Source organism: Octopus bimaculoides, chromosome 12 (genome assembly GCF_046866305.1).
Source record: "Octopus bimaculoides isolate indiv1 chromosome 12, ASM4686630v1, whole genome shotgun sequence".
Classification (NCBI taxonomy): domain Eukaryota; kingdom Metazoa; phylum Mollusca; class Cephalopoda; order Octopoda; family Octopodidae; genus Octopus; species Octopus bimaculoides.
The window spans coordinates 64,430,887-64,450,886 of record NC_142939.1 but is presented as its reverse complement, the minus strand read 5'-3'; the positions used below and the strand labels follow the sequence as shown (position 1 = coordinate 64,450,886).

At 36.1% G+C, this 20,000-nt stretch overlaps 1 protein-coding gene across 1 annotated transcript; it reads left to right on the top strand.

The window, feature by feature from the left end:
- Positions 1-4,691: 4,691 nt before the first annotated feature.
- On the top strand, positions 4,692-19,396 carry LOC149133125 (uncharacterized). The gene is made up of 2 exons (XM_089361288.1): positions 4,692-4,907; positions 18,522-19,396. The coding sequence occupies exon 2, from the start codon at positions 18,563-18,565 to the stop codon at positions 19,394-19,396; it is 834 nt and encodes a 277-aa protein (XP_089217414.1). The 5' UTR covers positions 4,692-4,907; positions 18,522-18,562.
- The last annotated feature ends 604 nt before the right edge of the window (positions 19,397-20,000 follow it).

Here is a 20,000-nt window from a genome sequence, read left to right as displayed (position 1 = left end):
ATTTTTAGGAGGTACAATCGGTGGCCCATACTGAGATCTGTGGCTTTCAGTTCTTTGATTATGCTCATTTTTGGAGAATCATAACCATTAGGTTCATCTTCACTGAGAATTTTCCTCAAATAACTTCAGGATTAGTATTTTGTATAAAATATCCATGTATGTCCTTATAAGTAATTTGGCAATATTTTTACAAACAGATTGTATGCCCTCCTAGTTGTAGCAACTACAGTTTTTAGTCCAGCAGCTCAGTTGGTGCGAGTTCTTAGACTTTTAGCTGCCTTCCGTCCCAACATTAGAAATGCCTGGCATCGTTTTGGCGATAATTAGCTCACTGTTACCATTTCTGTCTAGAGAAAATGAAGTCGCGAGACCTGTTCTTATGTGGTTTGATTTGTTGTCTCTATAGTACAGATGAATATCTCATGAAGAACATACATACATACATACATACATACATACATACATACATACATACATACATACATACGAATGTCAACATAAAGCTGAAGATCAGTGAAAAAGAGAACACCTACGCTGGATGATTGAGAAACTTGCAATTACTCTATCCAGATTACAAGTTCAGGTTTATACCTGTAATTATTGGGACCCTTGGATATTTAACACACTTCCTAACTACCAATCTTGAGAAATTAGGCGTCTCAAAAGCAGAAAGGAGAAAGCTGATTCGAAGACTACAGATCCAATCCATCACTGAAACTGTAGAAATCTGTAAAACCTTAAGTATATATGAACAAGTCTAGATATGCAAGTACATGCATGAGAAGACAGACATAAAGCAAAGCATACAAATCTGCACACATGCATACATGCATGCATACCCTGATGATGCTGCTGAAATTCCAATGAAGCAGCCTTGGAATTAGGTTAGAAACCGGTTCTTTCTCTATTGACAAGAAATCTTGAAATAAAACTGAATAATGACATGCATACATACATGCACACACACATACATTCATTCAGACAGATAGATAGATAGATAGATAGATAGATAGATAGATAGATAAGATATGCCCCCTATATATAGATAAGATAGATTATATATATATATATATATATATATATATACACACACACACACACACACATGATACATGCATACATACATACATACATAAATACACACACACACGGCATAAACATAAAATTTCAAGTGGAATGAATTGTAGACGGAACGGAGGTGGGGAGAGGGTTTATATCTTCTCGCCGAAAACATCGCATTCGCATCAATCATTTGTGCCGTCTTGCTGAGAACTTGGATAGTCCACTGATTCTTCTGAAGGGTTCATGCTGTGTTTGGTGACTAGAACAATGTGAACAGTATGCAAAGATGACTGAGATCACGTAGTCTTATGCGGCGATCAGCTTGTATTGTGAATTGTAGGCGTTAAGTCAGCTTTAACGACTGTTGTTGTTGTTGTTGTTGTTGGCACTCCGTCGCTTACGACGTCGAGGGTTCCAGTTAATCCGATTAACGGGACAGCCTGCTCGTGAAATTAACGTGCAAGTGGCTGAGCACTTCACAGACACGTGTACCCTTAATGTAGTTCTCGGGGATATTCAGCGTGACACAGTGTGACAAGGCTGACCCTTTGAATTACAGGCACAACAGAAACAGGAAGTAAGAGTGAGAGAAAGTTGTGGTAGAAGAGTACAGCAGGGTTCGCCACCATCCCCTGCCGGAGCTTCGTGGAGCTTTGGGTGTTTTCGCTCAATAAACACTCACAACGCCCGGTCTGGGAATCGAAACCACGATCCTATGACCGCGAGTCCGATGCCATAACCACTGGGCCATTGCGCCTCCACTTAACGACTGTTAACAAGCATACAAATAATCATTCTTTCTGAAGAGATTTTCACCTCGAGATCGTGGGGCAATAGTCTTCAAAATTCATTACAATGTAAGACTGGTTATGGGCCTCCGCCGCTCGACGCTGGAGATTCAGTTAGTTGGTCAATTGAATTTACAAGTATCTTTTATCACTTGCTTATTTCAGTCATTGGACTGCGGCCATGCTGGGCACCGCCTTGAATGGTTTTAGTCGGACGAATCATCGACCCCAGTACTTTTTTTTGAAGCCTGGTATTTATTTTGTTGGTTGATTTTATCGAACTTTTAAGTTGCGGGAACGTAAACAAACCAACACTAGTTGTCGATACCAGTTTAGGGGACAAACGCAAAAACAGATATGCACAGACGTGTATCTCTCTCCTTCTCTCTCTCTCTCTCTCTCTCTCTCTCTCTCTCTCTCTCTCTCTCTCTCTCTCTCTTTATATATATATATATATATATATATATATATATGTATACATAAATACATACATATATACATATATATATATATATATATATATATATATATATATATATATATATATATATATATATATATATATTATTATAAAATCTGGTAATTAGTCATATATTAATTAATATCGATTAATTATCAGGAGGCCAGCACATGTAAAGAATCAAAGAGATTCAGAAATATTATCTGCAATCTCAGGGGATTAAGGTACAAAAAAAAACAAAAAAAACGAAAAATATATATATATATATCTACCTGTCTATTTGTCTGTGTGTATGTATGTATGCATATATATGTATGTACGTATGTATGTATGTATGTATGTATGTATGTATGTATGTATGTATGTATGTATGTGTGTGTATGTGTGAGCGTGCGTGTATGTGTGTGTGTGTGTATGTGTGTGTGAGTGAGCGAGCATACATTCAGGAAAACACATTAGATTCTGTTCTGTGATCACAGGCCCCTAATTTCTGCTTATAATCAATACAGCTTGCATATGCTTTTCTACTCTAGGCACAAGGCCCCAAAGTTTGGAGGAGGAGGGGGGCAGTCGATTAGATCGACACCAGTACGCAACTGGTATTTATTTTATCGACCTCGAAAGGATGAAAGGCAAAGTTGACCTCACTGGGATTTGAACTCAAAACGTGAAGAACCGGAAGAAACTCTGCCATTATGCGAGACGCTGAAAACATATAAAAGACATTTCTGAATCTGCCGATATTATTGTACACCGTTGTCTTTGACTTAATACCAATGAACAATCTAGGATTCCTTTTCTGTTTTATTATTGGCTTTTTAAAAAAATTTAATTAGCATCCCGTCTTTATTGAAAGAATTTGAAGAACAATCTTATACACACGTACACACACACACACGTACATATATATATATATATATATATATATATATGTGTGTGTGTGTGTGTGTGTGTGTGTGTGTGTGTGTGTGTGTGTGTGTGTGTGTGTGTGTGTGTGTGTGTGGGTGAAGGTAAAGAATACGTACACCCGGTGGTTAGGGTTAGGGTTAGGGTTTAGGGGTAGCGTTTAGGGTTAAAATTAGGGTTTAGGGTTAGTTTTAGGGTTAGGGTTAGGGTTTTTGTTACGCCGAAACCGGTGGTATACGTATCCTTTACCTCCGCCTATATATATATATATATATATATATATATATATATATATATATATATACGCACACACACACACATACACTCACACATATATATTTATGTATACATACATACATACATACATACATACATTCATACATATATAAGCGAAACACGATTGCAACCAGAATAGATATGACAATATCAAAGAGAAAAATAATACAATATAAACTAGAAATTCTACAGATATCTCAATATATTGAAGATTCATCAGAATCACTAATCTCTAAAGTATGTGTGTGCGTGTGTGTGTGTGTGTGTGTATGTGTGTGTGTGTGCGTGCGTGTGTGTGCGTGCGTGTGTGTGTGTATGTATATATGTATGTGTATATATGTATATTGCCATGTCCTGCGGCCTCAATTATTAATGGTATCGTGAGGGCAACGTGACGTTGTACTGGTTAACCGAACCACTTTTAAGAGACACTGCGGAGCCTGTCCCTCTATACGTCTGAGCATACCCGTTTTTCTGCTAGAAAATGACATAGAAACAGGCATCATCAAAGCAAAGAAGGAACCGACCCAAACACAGTACCCAGACAGCATGAAAGACAAAGTTAACCTTGGCAATATTTGAACTTAGATCTTCGAGACAGCCTCAACGAATATCATTATTAACTGCCTATACATTATATGCGTACATACAACCACACATATATATTGTATATAATAACATACATTTATTTGTGTATATATATTTGTGTATATATAACACACAATGAAAATTTGTCAATAAAAACGAATATATCAAGCATACACAGAGGCACACTCACACTCATATATACACATACATATACATACATACATATATATATATATATATATATATATATATATATATATATATATATATATATATATATATATATATATATATATATATATATATATATATATATATATACATTTATATATATACATATATTTAATATTCATAAAAGCATACATATAACCATAATAAATACATTTATACATTTATAGATATATAAATACATACACTTGATATATGCACATAACTACGTACATACATAAAGACACACGCGCATAAACTTATAGACACACACACACACACACACACATATATATATATATATATATATATACATAATACATACACATATTTATACATACATACATTTATAAATACATGCATTTATACAGGCAGAGAGACAGACTAACATATGTACAGACAGACATACATACACAATCAGATGACAGCCGTCGATTCGGTAAGAATAGACAGAAAGACAAACAGGAGAGTTGTTAAAATAAATGAATTCTACAAAGCGATTCTTGGAATGAAGAAGATTTCTGGAGGCGTCTGAAGGAAAAGAAAAAAGATCGTTGCTAAACTTGCTTAAGTAAACACCCAGCGTTCTATCGTAACTGGTGAGCGTCTCCTAGCGAACGGTAAGTATTGTTTTAGTAAATAAGCATCTCTTAATATCCCATTCCGTTGCTCTTGAAATGTCTATCCATCCAACACGGTTCTATATCTGAGCGTCACCTATCAGTTTTTAGCATTTTTTTCTTCGTTGCTTTTTTCTCTCTCTCTCTCTCTTCCGCAGTTGACCGCTTCTTGAAGATGTGAAATTGTGTTGCATTTGTTTCTGTACAAACTTAGCATACACGATGTATGAATATATACGAATCCATGCGCATATGCACATACACAGACATACGCACGCACGCGCACAAACACACACACACACACACACACACAGACACGCACACACGCACACACGCACACACGCACACACACACACACACACACACACTACAGACATGCTCAGACTGTTAGTTACGTGCAAGTGTACCTAGATCTACACATGCATATGATGAGACAAATGCATCATATGTTTATGTGTACATACATACACACATACATACATACATACATACATACGTATCTACATACATACGTATCTACATACACACACATAGGTAAACTATAATTGTTGCTAAATATGACTTGAGTGTTGTAAGCACCTATATTGCTAGAAATAAGAGCTAAAATCTTAAAAAATAATGTAAGTGTGTCTAATGACTCCACAATGCAAAACTGATGTTATATTCGAGTGTGTGCATCCATAGAAGTATAAAATATTTTCAATTATGTGTTTCTGTAGACGTGCGGAAAAAAATATCTACCTGAATAAACAAGAGTATGTTTCTAATTAAAACACTTTTGATCATTGGTGTACTTCCTCAGAACCGGCCTGTGGCTAAACAACAACACAACGATTTTATAGATACTGTGATTTGCCAGAAATAGTAGCCAAATGCCCCTTAAAGTATGCACTACCGTTTTAGGGAAAGATACATTGAATAACGTAGTCATAGATACACTACATGAATAAAAGACAAACTAAGAGCTCAGCAGGCTTATATCTTGACCCCTTATATCCTGACCCCTTATATCCTGACCCCTTATATCATGACCCCTTTCGTGGAATCGTTAAAAATTACAATTAATGAAAATATTTTCTTCATTTAAAAACATTAATTTCTTCATTCTTTTGTGTCATTATCGATTTCAATAAGAAATATTTAAAAACATTTAAGTATTGTAGGCCACGGATGTATGTGTCAGGATTGTCACATGAAAGGAGCTTAAAACCGAAGACTTAAAACCGAATACTTAACGAAATTGATAAATAACAATAAAATTCCGTTATGTTATATTGATATTGTTGGAAAATTGACCCCTTAGATAGCCACATAAACCATTCCCCAGGGGTCAATATTAACGATTTTATTGAGACCTGAACAAAACAGGTCTGCTGGATCAGAGCTGATTTGGCGCTAAACAATCACAATAACGTATGAATACGTCAATCTCTTGAAAACAATAGCCAAATAATCCCTCAATATATTCCCTATCTCAATAAGACACGAAAGGGTCACAGCTGCAATACCCATGACCATAGATCTGCCAAATCAGAGCCGATTTGGCTCTAAACAACAGCAATATTGGCAGTCATTATACGATGGAATTGTATCCGTTCGATCTTCAATCGATCTCTAGTTTTCACTGAGTTTTATTTTTATTTATTTATATTTTAAGGTGTCAAAGACAACTACATTATTCTACGTCTTCGGTTTTAAGCTCCTTTCATGTGACAATCCTGACACATACATCCGTGGCCTACAAAAAGCTGGTTGCTGCTTGTGAAAAAAGATTGTGTCGGGTTATCACCTGTGTTATAATTTGATCGGAATGAATTCGCATTCGATCTGATTGTTTCGTAAGTTGTTTGTGGCCTGGTGATCTCAATTCATTTCTGATGACGTCCAATAAGGAAATATATCCTTTTTGAAGTCCCTTTTGTGTCTACGAAACACAGATGTAATATTCCTCTGGTATGGAAAATATAGTGAAGCAAAGAGGGCTGGTGAATGCTCAAATTCCCGCCAGAGTTCTGACGGGAATTCGAGCAAGACTGGTAGCTTCATCAGGTTTTAAGTTACTGTGTTACATTAATATTTGTGTGTGTGTGTGTGTGTGTGTGTGTGTGTGTGTGTGTGTACATGCGTGTGTTCTAAATCACGCTCTGTAGTATATGATTAATGGCGGTTCGTCTTTCATCTTTGGCAGTGACAAACAAACCATTTTTACAAAATACATACACAGACATGCCAAAAATAAATAGACACTATTTTTAAAGGTTTATGCCTTGAACCAAAATAGTGTTCTTTGATGCATTTAAATATATAGTATTCAGCTGATATTCCTTGTGCAGTTCTCAGTGATTAAGCCCATTTGGATATCGAACTAAGAAGTTCAGAAATTATCTCCTGTGAAATTTCTGACTCGGCTGCACACCACAACAGTTTGATAAGAGAGCCTAAGTCAACCTGAGCTGGAAGTTGTTGATTCCTTTCTTTTACTGGTTATTTGTACAATCGCTCTGTTAACTATAGCAAGATGAGTTCCAAGGTTCTGTACAATCTTTATATTAAGTCCACCTGCAGGTTGACCCACAATACAATTTTGTTTTTTGTGTTACCGCAAGTTATACAGGACATTGATTGCGCCCTTCTCTTCTAAGCTCGAAATTTGACTTCATCGTCTTCTCATCGTTTTGGAGGTTTTCTAAGTAGTCTTTTCCGATGTCTTGGAGATCATTCAACCACTACATGAGCTCACCTGTAGTCTGTTAGTCCAACAATATGTCTTGCCTTGGGAACTTGTGCTTTCGGTGTTCCACAATCGCATCGTTGATTTCACTCTCTTCTTGAATTACTTCGTTTCCGATATGCTCCCGCATAAAATTTTCAACATGAATGTTTCTATGGTCCTATGTACCATCGGGTGTTGCTGTTCTTTTATCGTAGGCCACGTCTTATTTGCTTTTACTGGTGCATGTTTGACGGTGCAGGATTTTGTCTAAGAAATCTTTGAGGCAAACACCTTCCCCTCCGCTCTTGGACTACACCAGATTTCAGCATTCGAGTCTTCGCATCTATTATTTGTCTCCTCAGCGTAGGTGTACTACTTCATCTCTTCGATTAAAGCTAATGGAGACGGATAAAACCCTAGATACAAATGTTACTTTATGCGTGCGCTTATGTGTGTATGTGCGTGTATGCATACATAGTATGAATATATTTATAGACATATATATATATATATATATATATATATATATATATCTACAGAAATAAGAAAACGGAGGGGATCAAGAGGTGGTATTCATCAACTTTTAGACATTATGTTATGTATATTTATTTATTTATTTAAAAAACAATTATAATACTATACATACATGCATAACAGATTATGCTTTACATATATAATATATAATGTTATACATGTATGTATATTATAATTGTTTTTGAATACCACCTCTTGATCCCCTCCATTTTCTTATTGCTGTATAAATTAAGAGTAAAGCAACTTTTTACCCTCGCCCATTTATTACGTTCAGTAGTGTAATTGCCATGCAATGTAAAAACACTTACGTATTAATAATTGGGTTTTCTACCAGCAGTATATTGGATAGATATTATCCCTTAGTTGGTTGGATTCACAACATCTAACTCTCTTGGAATTAAATATACATACAGGCGCAAGCGAGGTGATGTGGTAAGAAGCTTGCTTCCCAACCACATAGTTCCGGGTTCAGTCTTACTGCGTGGCACTCTGGGCAAGTGTCTCCTACTATGGTCGACCAAAGCCTTGTGAGTGAATTTGGTTGACGGACACTGAAAGAAGCCGGTCGTATATATATATATATATATATATATATATATATATATATATATATATGTGTGTGTGTGTGTATGTGTGTGTGTATGTGTGTGTGTGTGTGTGTGTGTGTGTGTGTATATGTGTGTGTGTTACATCGCGAGTCGGCAAAGAGACCGATAAAATAAGTAGTAGGCTTAAGATATAAGTCCTCGGGTCGAGTTGTTGAACTTAAAGTACTTGAAGTTGGTGCTCTTGCCTGGCCACAATCAAATGACTGAAATAAGTAAGATAATAAAAAAGTACATGCATACATACATGCATACATACATACATACATACGTACGTACGTGTATATATATATATACATAAAATCTCCGAGTCGATGAGAAGACGTCACAGCCAAACAAATATATGTTTATGTATTTGTGAAACATACAAATAATACTTGATATCCTCAATAAAGATATATTTAGTAGCGCTGTGAAGATGTAACCTAAAGCTATACCATTGTTTTATCCACGGGTTATATTTTCACAATGGAATTAGCTATATATTTATTGAACCCACTAGCAGAAAACAATCACATCCACACTCTCCCCGGGTGGTTTCTGCTCGTCATTATCATAACACCACATAACTGAATTATTGAGCGTGTTGACGAAACTATGATACGGTAGATGGCAAAGAAAAATGCCGGCAAAAAAACCCAAAAAAACTACAATACGTCTGTCGTATTATTTATGAAAATGTATAGCTAAGACGTGTAAAAGAAACGTGATAACCATATAAAAACCTAACAATTCTATTATATTTTGAATTACTTTCCCATTTGGAATAATTTTTTTTTCTAGCCATTATTTAATGCATTTCTTTTGGAATACATTATGAAAATATTCTCATCTTAACAGCATCATATATATATATATATATATATATATATATATATATATATATATATATATATATATATATATGCATACACGTAACTATATTATATGCATTATATTTTTTTCTACTCAGGCACAAGGCCCGAAATTTTGTGGGAGGGGGCCAGTCGATTAGATCGACTCCAGTACGCAGCTGGTACTTAATTCATCGACCCTGAAAGGATGAAAGGTAAAGTCGACCTCGGCGGAATTTGAACTCAGAACGTAAAGACAGACGAAATACCGCTAAGCATTTCACCCGGCGTGCTAACGTTTCTGCCAGCTCGCCGCCTATTTTATGTATTATTTTATGTGTGTGTGTGTGTGTGTGTGTGTGTGTGTGTGTGTGTGTGTGTGTGTGTGTGTGTGTGAGGTCACTCTTAGTGCTACCCAAAACGCAGTACGGCTACCCCACGGCCGGGCCATCGGCTACTAAACCGATAGCCCTGCCAAGCCATCCTGCAGAATGAAAGGCAAAACCCGTCAAAGGATGGATAAGCTCAGGAGGACCAATGACCATCCAACAACTGAGAGTCGTGGACGCGTAGTCTTTCTTGAGATATTGCTCGAAAAGAAGGAAAATCGGAAGTCACAACCGCCCCATTGCAAAGTCACGATCTTGCTCTTGCTTATTTCTGGACTTCTTGGCTTTGTAGCTAAGAGACTTAGAAGTGATGTACAAGCAGTTTTATTTACTCGTTTTAGTCTACTTTTAGTTTTTTCGATGACAAAAGAATGTTAATATGAAATCGATCAGCTCATCTATGAAAAGTGAATGGAACAAAGAGTGCGATGTTGTCATTTCAGCCATTACAAAGACCAGCTAGATTCAACTTTCAGAATGGCTAACATCGAGATAAAATTGTGGGAAACTGGCGGTCAGAACCTTTCCAAATAGTTTCACTCTGTTACCACCGGAATTGAACTTTTCAAATGCAGAAGTAAAAGACAAGTTGAAGACAAACGTAAAAAACAAAAAATGCGTCAACACCTTTTGTCATACTATAGAAAATTACTTTTAGTAAATCTCACAAGAAGAGATATTCAGCAACAGTACTCTAGAGTAAAGATTATTTGCCAACATAACATGGCAGTCCTGGCTTAGGACGAATGTTGCTGCAATTTAGCCCCAAGTGACATCGTCTCCTGCTGGATATACGACACGAACTGTGCCCTTGTTCGAAAATATAAGGACACAGTTTGTGGCGTATAGCCAACATAATATGGCTGTCCTAAGCCAGGATTGCCATGTTATGTTGGCAAATAACCTTTACCTTTCATACTGTCCACTCTTTGTTTCCTGCAGCTCTTATTCCCGTCTATTTTACGTGAAGTAGGACCCCTTCAGTCAGGAAAGTCATCAACATGGAGAAACCACTCACTCGGGCGGAAAGCTAATTTCTCGAACATGAGAAACAGTCAACGATGATTTACATATCTGTGTGAGTGTGTATACAAGTATTATGTCTATTATAGGCACAAGGCCTGACATTTCGGGAGACTTGTCGATTACATCAACCCTAGTCATTCACTGGTACTTTATTTCATTGAGCCCAAAAGGATTAAAAGTAATGTCGACTCATGTAGAATTTGAACTCAGAATGTATAGAACCACAAGAAACCCACTAAGCATTTTGTCCGGCATGCTAATGGTTCTGACGGGGCAAGCTGCATTTGTGAGCGTATCAATATACCAATCTGACAAGGCGGTGAGCTGGAAGAAACGTTAGCTCACCGGGCGAAATGCTTAGCGGCATTTCGTCTGTCTTTACGTTCTAAGTTCAAATTCCGCCGAGGTCGACTTTGCCTTTCATCTTTTCGGAGTTGATAAATAAAGTACCAGTTGCGTGCTGGGGTCGATCTAATCGACAAGTCCCCTCCCCTAAAATTTCGGGCCTTGTGCCTAGAGTACAAAAAAATATACCAATCTAACTATATCGAAAATATTTCTTTCCTTCAAAATAAGTTACGAGAAAGTTTAATAATACAGCGAAAAACCCCAAAAAGAACCACATCTGATACAGATTTTATAAGATACCTATTAGGATACTCTAAATCTTTTTATAAATGGATTTACGGATTTGACATTTTTTAAGGTTATTTTCAGTGAAGCGAGCATTCTTGTAATGTCCCATATATATATATATATATATATATATATATATATATATATATATATAACGTAAAAGACTTTTCATTTTTCTCGAGCGTCAAACTTGCTTGTTGTTCATACACCTGTCTTCGTCTTTTGTTTTTCTATAAATTTCAACTATATATATATATATATATATATATATATATATATTTATATATATACTTAAATGGATATATATTTATATGTATAATTTTGTGTATATATACATAATTATATAAAATTATGTATATATACACATATATACATAGTTATGTATAAATATAATTATATATTTATATATACACACAATCATATGTGTATATATATATATATATATATATATATATATATATATATATATATATATATATATGTATGTATATATATATATATATATATATATATATATATGCATAGAAATATATATATATATATATATATATATATATGTATATATATATATATATATATATATATATATATATATATATATATATATATACATTCATACACACACACACACACACACACACACACACACACATATATATATATATATAGTAAGAATTTGCTTCCCAACCACATCGTGGTTTCGATTCCCGGAGCAGACGGCGCGTTTGTTCTTGAGCAAAACACTTCATTTCACGTTGTTTCAGTCTACCTTTCAAACAAGGGGTAACGTTGGCCTGGGCCCGTAGCCAGCGGAGCGATGTCCATTCGAATGCTACAACGATGCAAAGCGCATTGTGACCCCCGATGTGAACAACATCAAATAATCTGGTCGAACACGTGCTCACGTAATATATATATAAAAATTGTGTGTGTATACACACACACACAAATACACAACGGTTTTCAGTTTAAAATAGAATATACGTGCGCTGTAAAGCGCGACACGTAACCAAAAGTTAGGGCTCAGCAGTAAATTCCACACTCTCCCCTCCTGTGCTCAGTGCAGTTAACCAGATAGGCTAGTGTGCGGAATGAGAGCTATGTAATAGTGTTCATAAAAATACAGTTAACGGAACTAGTATTTTAATCTTTATAAAACCGACACGTGTTTCAATAAAACAATTCGGACCACTGACGAGGTATTTCAATAAGATTATGCAATCTCACCTAACAGATGTGTAATCTTGTCAGCCAGTTTATTAGAACACGTGTATGTTTTATAAAGCTTGAAATTTCAATTACGTTTTCTACTTTTTTTTACTAATTCTGCATGCATGCATATGTATACATTGCTGTTGCATAAAAATAGCAAAGCAACATCAATGCATTGAGAATTAACTCCAAGTTGCACCCTGTTGTTTTCCACGAGGATGGTGAGAAAGGATAATGCAGGAACATAATGAAAGGAAAACTGATACCCGAGCTTCTGTTTTATTAATCATAAATGTCTATAACAAAATTGTGAATAGCTCATTTTTCAAAACACTCAAAGATAAGTGTAGATATTCTAAAGTTTTAAATTTTATTTTTAAAAACTTGCAAACGACGCTCGTGTTCCGGCACCACATTACGACAAGGAAGCTACGTACTGACCTTGTGGTATGGTCTTTCTTGAAAGAAGAACAAAATTGTCTGGAGTGTCGATGTCCTGAAAGAAATGTGCTGATAGGAAGAAAATTTTGTGTGGGTAGATGAAAGGGAAGGCTTAGAATGGGAAGAACTGAATAGATCATGTGAGACACGACATAGTATTGCACGTTGCTTCGTATCGAGGTGGCGGTTTGAAGCGTCTTGGCACAGCCGTTTTGGCGCTGCCTGTTTGGCGTCGCTGATTCGATGCTGACTTATTTGACATCAACCATTTTAATTTTTCTCGCGTTCTCTCCCTCTCTTTCTCCCCCTTTCTCTGTCTCTGTAAGAATGTTTCTCTTCATTTGTATGAGTGCGAGAAAGCATTTAATTAATAAATTATAACGCCTCTCTCTCCACCTTACTCTCTCTCTCACTCTCTCTATCTGTGTGTGTATATTTCTTTTCCTATTTTTTTTTACCTCATATCTTCATTATTTACCTCCGTGTCCCTTATAACTTCATCGATTTCCTCTTTCTTCTGGGTGATATTTTGGTTAGGAGGGATCGAAATCTTTATCAGAGAACGTAGGTTTCCTTATCTTTGATGTGATATGCGCAAAGTCCCCTTAATTTGCTTGGCTTAGATTATATCAACCTCGGCATCTGGTTAACCACCAACACCTGGTACCTAGGGTACTTTCAGCAAACTTCACTCTGTTTTAAGCATTTGGGTTAGGTCTTTAGTTTGAGAATAACTTTCTCTCTTCCTCCCACAAGTCTTCGAAGCTCTAATAAAATAAGGAACAATAAGAACATTGCCCTCACTTCTCTTACTAAGTGGTGAAGGCACATGGCTCAGTGGTTGGCGCGTCGGGCTCACAATCATTAGGTAGTGAGTCTGATTCCCGAGCCGGACGTGTGTTGTGTTCTTGAGCAAGACACTTTATTTCACGTTACTCCAATTCACTCAGCTGTAGAAATGAGTTGCGACCTCATTGGGGCCAAGGTGTATTGGCCTTTGCCTTCCCATCGGTGGCGTGCAGAGGGGAGACTGGTATGCATGGGCGACTGCTGGTCTTCCATGAAACAACCTTGCCCAGACTTGTGCATCGAAGGGGAACTTTCTAGGTGCAACCCCATGGTCATTCATGACCGAAGAGGGTCTTTTTTTCTTACCCTTACCTTTACTAAGTGGTAGGGCAAATGCCGTTGTCTCATACAAGAAATTGAGCTTACTGAAACACATGCCTTCTAAGCTTTCATTTAGAAATAGCATCAGTTTTATCCTATGAATACAACTACATTCTGTCTTTGTGAGGAGGAGTGGACAGCAGCCACAAACGATAAGATTAATTGTTCGTTAGTTTCCATTCATATTGATATTCATAATCTGCATGTTGTTGCTGCGCTTGTTTTATAGATTCACTTTCACGTTTAGTACAGAGCTTTCAAGACCATTGTTAGCTTTCATATTCACTTCCTTTCTGTTCAAGTTCGCAGAATACCAATAGTTGACCTGATAATTTCGCATTTTTCTTTGGTAATGTTTTCTACTTCCGATTTGGTATTAACCAGCCATCTTATTTCCGGTTTTCAGTTCGGCTCTTAATATTTATCTATGTCTTTTGTAAGTACTTTCTACTAATTCTCTCCATTTTATTTTCTCTAAAGTGTCTCAAGTCACTTTTAGCTATTCTGTATTAAGTATAAAGGTGGTTGTGTTGTAAAAATCGTTTTTTAGTGACTAAAACAGTGGACAATCCCTCGCCCACATCAAATTGAAAATATCTCACTGAACGTCCATTTGTAAAATAAAACTGTTTAGCTGTTCTTATTACCACATCCATGGTGAAATATACTGTTTTTGTTTCAATTAATTTTTAAAATAACGAAGAATTTATTGAAATAACATTGTCATTATTAAGCAAGCATTTGGAACATAAACTAGCGAGAACTTTTCAAGGAAGGTTTTAATTCATATAACAGGGAGTTTTTATCATAGAACCAATGACGGTTTAAGGCGAGTTTGTATCAAAAGTGTTAAGCAGTAATACCAAAGTTATTGTGTCGACACTCTAACGATTCCGCCAATCTACTGCCATTGGATTATATAAACAATACTTAGGAATGTAAGAAAATTATACCTAAAACCTCAAATATATTTTTTTATGTCGTAAGAATTTAGAAACTTAAAGTCAATGAAATAATCTTTCTTTAATTAATTAATTAATTAAGTTTAGAACGCTATAAATAATAGCGTGTAAATATTGAGTTTTAAAAATCCCTTTAGCTAGAAAGTGTCGAAGGGAAGGCGGCCTGTAGGGTTCGAACCTACATTTGTAAGCATCACAATCCATTTAGGAATCCTTATTCTTACCAGCAAGAATGATATGTTGACGTATCTTTATTTGAAGTATTTTTTTTTTTATTATTATCAAATAGGTGCTGGCGTGGCTGTGTGGTAAGAAGCTTGCTTCCCAACTGAGGTTCAGTCCCACTGTGTGGCACCTTGAGCAAGTGTCTTCTATTATAGCCACAGGCCGACCAATGCCCTGTGAGTACATTTGGTAGACAGAAACTGAAAGAAATCCGTCGTGCATATGTGTGTGTGTGCATGTGTGTATGTGTGTGCGGGCGTTGTGTCGTGTGTGTGTGTGTATGTGTGTGTTTGTGCCTCTGTTTGACCCCCACCACCACTTGGAAACCGGTGCTGATGTGTTTACGCTCCCATAACATAGCGGTTCGGCGAAAGAGGCCGAAAGAATAAGCACCAAGTTAAAAAAAATTAGAATTGGGTGTCTGTCGATTCATTAGAAATATTAATGGTTGAAATAAGGCGCCAAGTTGGCAAATCGTTAGCACGATGGGCAAAGTAATTGAGGTATGTCTTTCGTTCTGAGTTCAAATATTTAAAATATTTAAAAACTGTTTCATCTTTAAAAATTAATTTAATCGTACAAAATAGTGTAATCTTATTAATAATGCTTCAGCTCAGATAATTACGATTTCATATTTGAAAATTATGTTTTTCGATGGTTTCGGGTTTAATATTATTGTACGACACCTTGGGCAAATATTCAACAATGTGAGATGCATATAACAATACGAAACAATATGAAATGTGTATGAATGTAATAATGAACATGACTGCCATGGCGGTTACTAGCAATAGCAGAAACAGCTCAGCCTTGGTCTTTAACCCCACTTTGCATGTAATTTGGGCAAGTATCTTCTAATGAAGTCTAGGGTTGATCAATGCACTGTGGGTGTTGAAATGCATATAATGTAACAGTGAACGTGGCTACCAGGGCAGATGCTAGTAGCAGTAGCAACACCTCTATCATCAACAACACCACAACCACCAAAAGCAACACTTCTAACACCATTGTTATAAACCAACACAACCAAAGCAACGGATTTGACTACAGGAATTGTTTGTGAACAAAGGAGTTCGTACAGAAGTACAAACACTGAAATGTCGTGTTAGCCTACTAGAAGCAGGATGTCGGGGGAAGAAAGGCCACCGCCTTCAAAATGATGACGCACTGTTAGTGCGTTTAAAAGGAAACCAGAAGTGTTGATAACTCGGCTCCAACGCAAGCTGAAAATGCTTGAAGGGTGTGTTGAGTTCCTTATTGCACATCAGATAATGAAGACAATATAGGAGTCATTGAGGTCATATGTCTTACTGATGAATATACCAGGAAAATGGCTGAGCAAGCATTCTCCTCTGCGACATCATTTATTACTTGCCATCCTATAAGACAGCGGTCACCAGCTCTTTTTGTGCCACAGACGGGTTTCATGCAAAACAGTTTTTCCACAGAGAGAGGGAACACGCGCATAATAAAGCACAATAAAGAGCATAATATATAATTTAGTTATTACATATATAATACATAAACAATACATATACAATAATACATACATAATGCAAAAAAAACACCCAACAAACTGCGGTAGCCATTAAAATAGAAGTAAAGTTAAAAATGTATTCTTCCTGTGCGGCTTGGTAACAACTGAGTCAATGTCTGGTGGTTGGGGATCCCTGCTAAATAGGGCGACAAGTAACCATTGGGACACTCACCAAAGTTTTACAGAAATCATAGAGGAGCATGTTAAGATTATCAGCTTGAGAGGACTTCCTGTCAAAATTGGTCGGAGCTCAGAACAGGGGCTCACATGCTGCTCATACCTTAGAATATTTTAAAAACGCCTGATTTTATTTATTTATTTATTTATTTAGAGAGTGGGAGTTCTATAATACTTATGATGGGCAGCGGGAGAGCCAAGGGTTGCCCATGCAGCATCACTAATTCCTTTAGAGTTTTCTTCCATCAGGCAAGGGGCTTGTAAACACTGATGTTACCAACACCGCAATTCTAACATCATCAACAACAGCAGGAATATCCGAGGAACGAGATGGTCAGCAAAAGCCAGAGCCAAGACGTCGATTGGCACATCTTCCAAAAAAAGGAAACCACACAGAGAATTTCCAGCCCCACATAAAGCACCAACACAAACAACCAATGTATACATTGGCACCTATTAACCTCTACATTCCTCATTCAATTTCCTGCCAAATGATGAAGGGTGGGAGGAAAGTGGGGTGGGGGAAGATCGTCGTCATGGGAGCAGAAAAAAGTAAGAGGGGAGAAAATGATGAAAAATATAGAAGGGTATACCGAACGCTAAAGAATTCTTATTTATTTGTTTGTTTGTTTGTTTTTGCTTTACTCTTTACATGCCCTCATATAACCCCAACATCACATTACATTGGATCGCTCCCGATATGCTTGTGAACCCTTCGTAGTAAATAAAGAAATCATCATCAACATTATCATCACCATCATCACATCATCATCATCATCATCATCATCATCATCATCATTATTATTATTATTATTATTATTATTATTATTATTATTATCATCATCATCATCATCATCATCATTATTATTATTATTATTATTATTATTATTATTATTATTATTATATCATCATCATCATCATCATCACATCATCATCATCATCATCATCATCATCATCATCCTTGTTATTGATATTGTTATCATTTCATTATCGTTATTGTTGTTATTGTTGTTATTGTTGTTATTGTTGTTATCGTCGTCGTTATTTTTGCGATTAATTTCCAAAGAAAATTATTATTATTGCCATTTCTGTACTTTTAACCTCTCTTAATTTCCAACTTCCTGTTCTGAACCTCTCTCCTCTTTCCTCTGTAGGACCAGAATATTGAATTTATGCATCTTCAACAAATAAAGACATGAATTCTTGCCCACAACCAACGAACAGTAAAAGACTTTCGGATATTAGTATATTGTCTGCTGCTCCGGAAATGCAAAAATGCATCGAGAGAGAAAAATACAGACAAAAACACGACAGTATCCAAGACCGTTTCGGTGACAGGTGGAACTCCAAGCTCGAAAGAAATACGTCGGACGGACTTGTTGCCTGTAACTACCCTATTACCAAATGCTGCGCCATTTCTGATTCTGCATCTTCAGTTTTATCCGACGATGTTCCATTTGTCTTTAAGAATCCAAAGATTTCGTTTAAAGGCGCCGAAGAACGAAGTTTGGCACTCCTTCAGAATCTTTCACTAAATCGTTCCCATGTATCGTCTGACGAGGAATGTGCTGTATTAAAAACTAGTAATATCGTAAAAAATGCACCATTGACGAAGGGTGCTAAGACGGAAGAGCATTTATTAAGATCCATTAATGCTCCTTTCAATATTCAAAACCTAGGCAGAAACACAAAAGACAAAAACTCTATCGCGGGTAATATCAACTACAGCGCTCTGAAAAAAAGTAGCAAGGCTAATTACAAGTCTAAATCATTGCCGTTGGATGATGACTTATTGGTTTCTGACGAAGATGGCTTCTCTGAACATATGATTGTTGTAAAGAAAGATGATAATTGGGGGTCTACAAGCGACTTGAATGATGAAGCTCAATATTTTCCTCTGAGGGAAAAATCAAACAAACTGAAAGACAATGCGATTACTACAGATTTGGAACCTGACTGCATCAGTCTGAGACACCAAATTGAAAACATTGTAAGTAACTGTATGAGTTTATGTGATCTTACTGTTTAGTTAAGGCGGTGGCGGTGGGGTGGATTCTTTTAGCTTGCCGGGCAAAAGGGCTTATCGTTTATGTTTTACTTGGCTGCGGCCATGCTGGAGCACCAGTTTTAAGAGTTTTCAGTCGAACGATTCGATCCCAGGACTTATTTTGTTATTTTAAAGCCTCATACTTATTCTATTTGTCTCTTTCGACGTACCACTAAGTTACAGGGATGTAAACACGTGTGGGGACAAAAACAAACACACACACATACGTGTATGTGTATGCATACCATATATGTATGTATATATATATATATATATATATATATATATATATATATATATATATATATATATATATATATATATATATATATATATATATATATATATATACATATATTTATATATATATATATATATATATATATATATATATATATATATATATATATATATATATATATATATATATGTATGTATATATTGTTCTCAACTTTGATCCTCCATAAATCCTGAATTTTATTTTAGAATTTATGGGAGCAACTGTCTTTGAAGACTCATATTGTCGTTTGAATGCTCGAAATGAGGAGGAGATAGACAGCCGACAACTGATGAAGGGTCGTTTCTG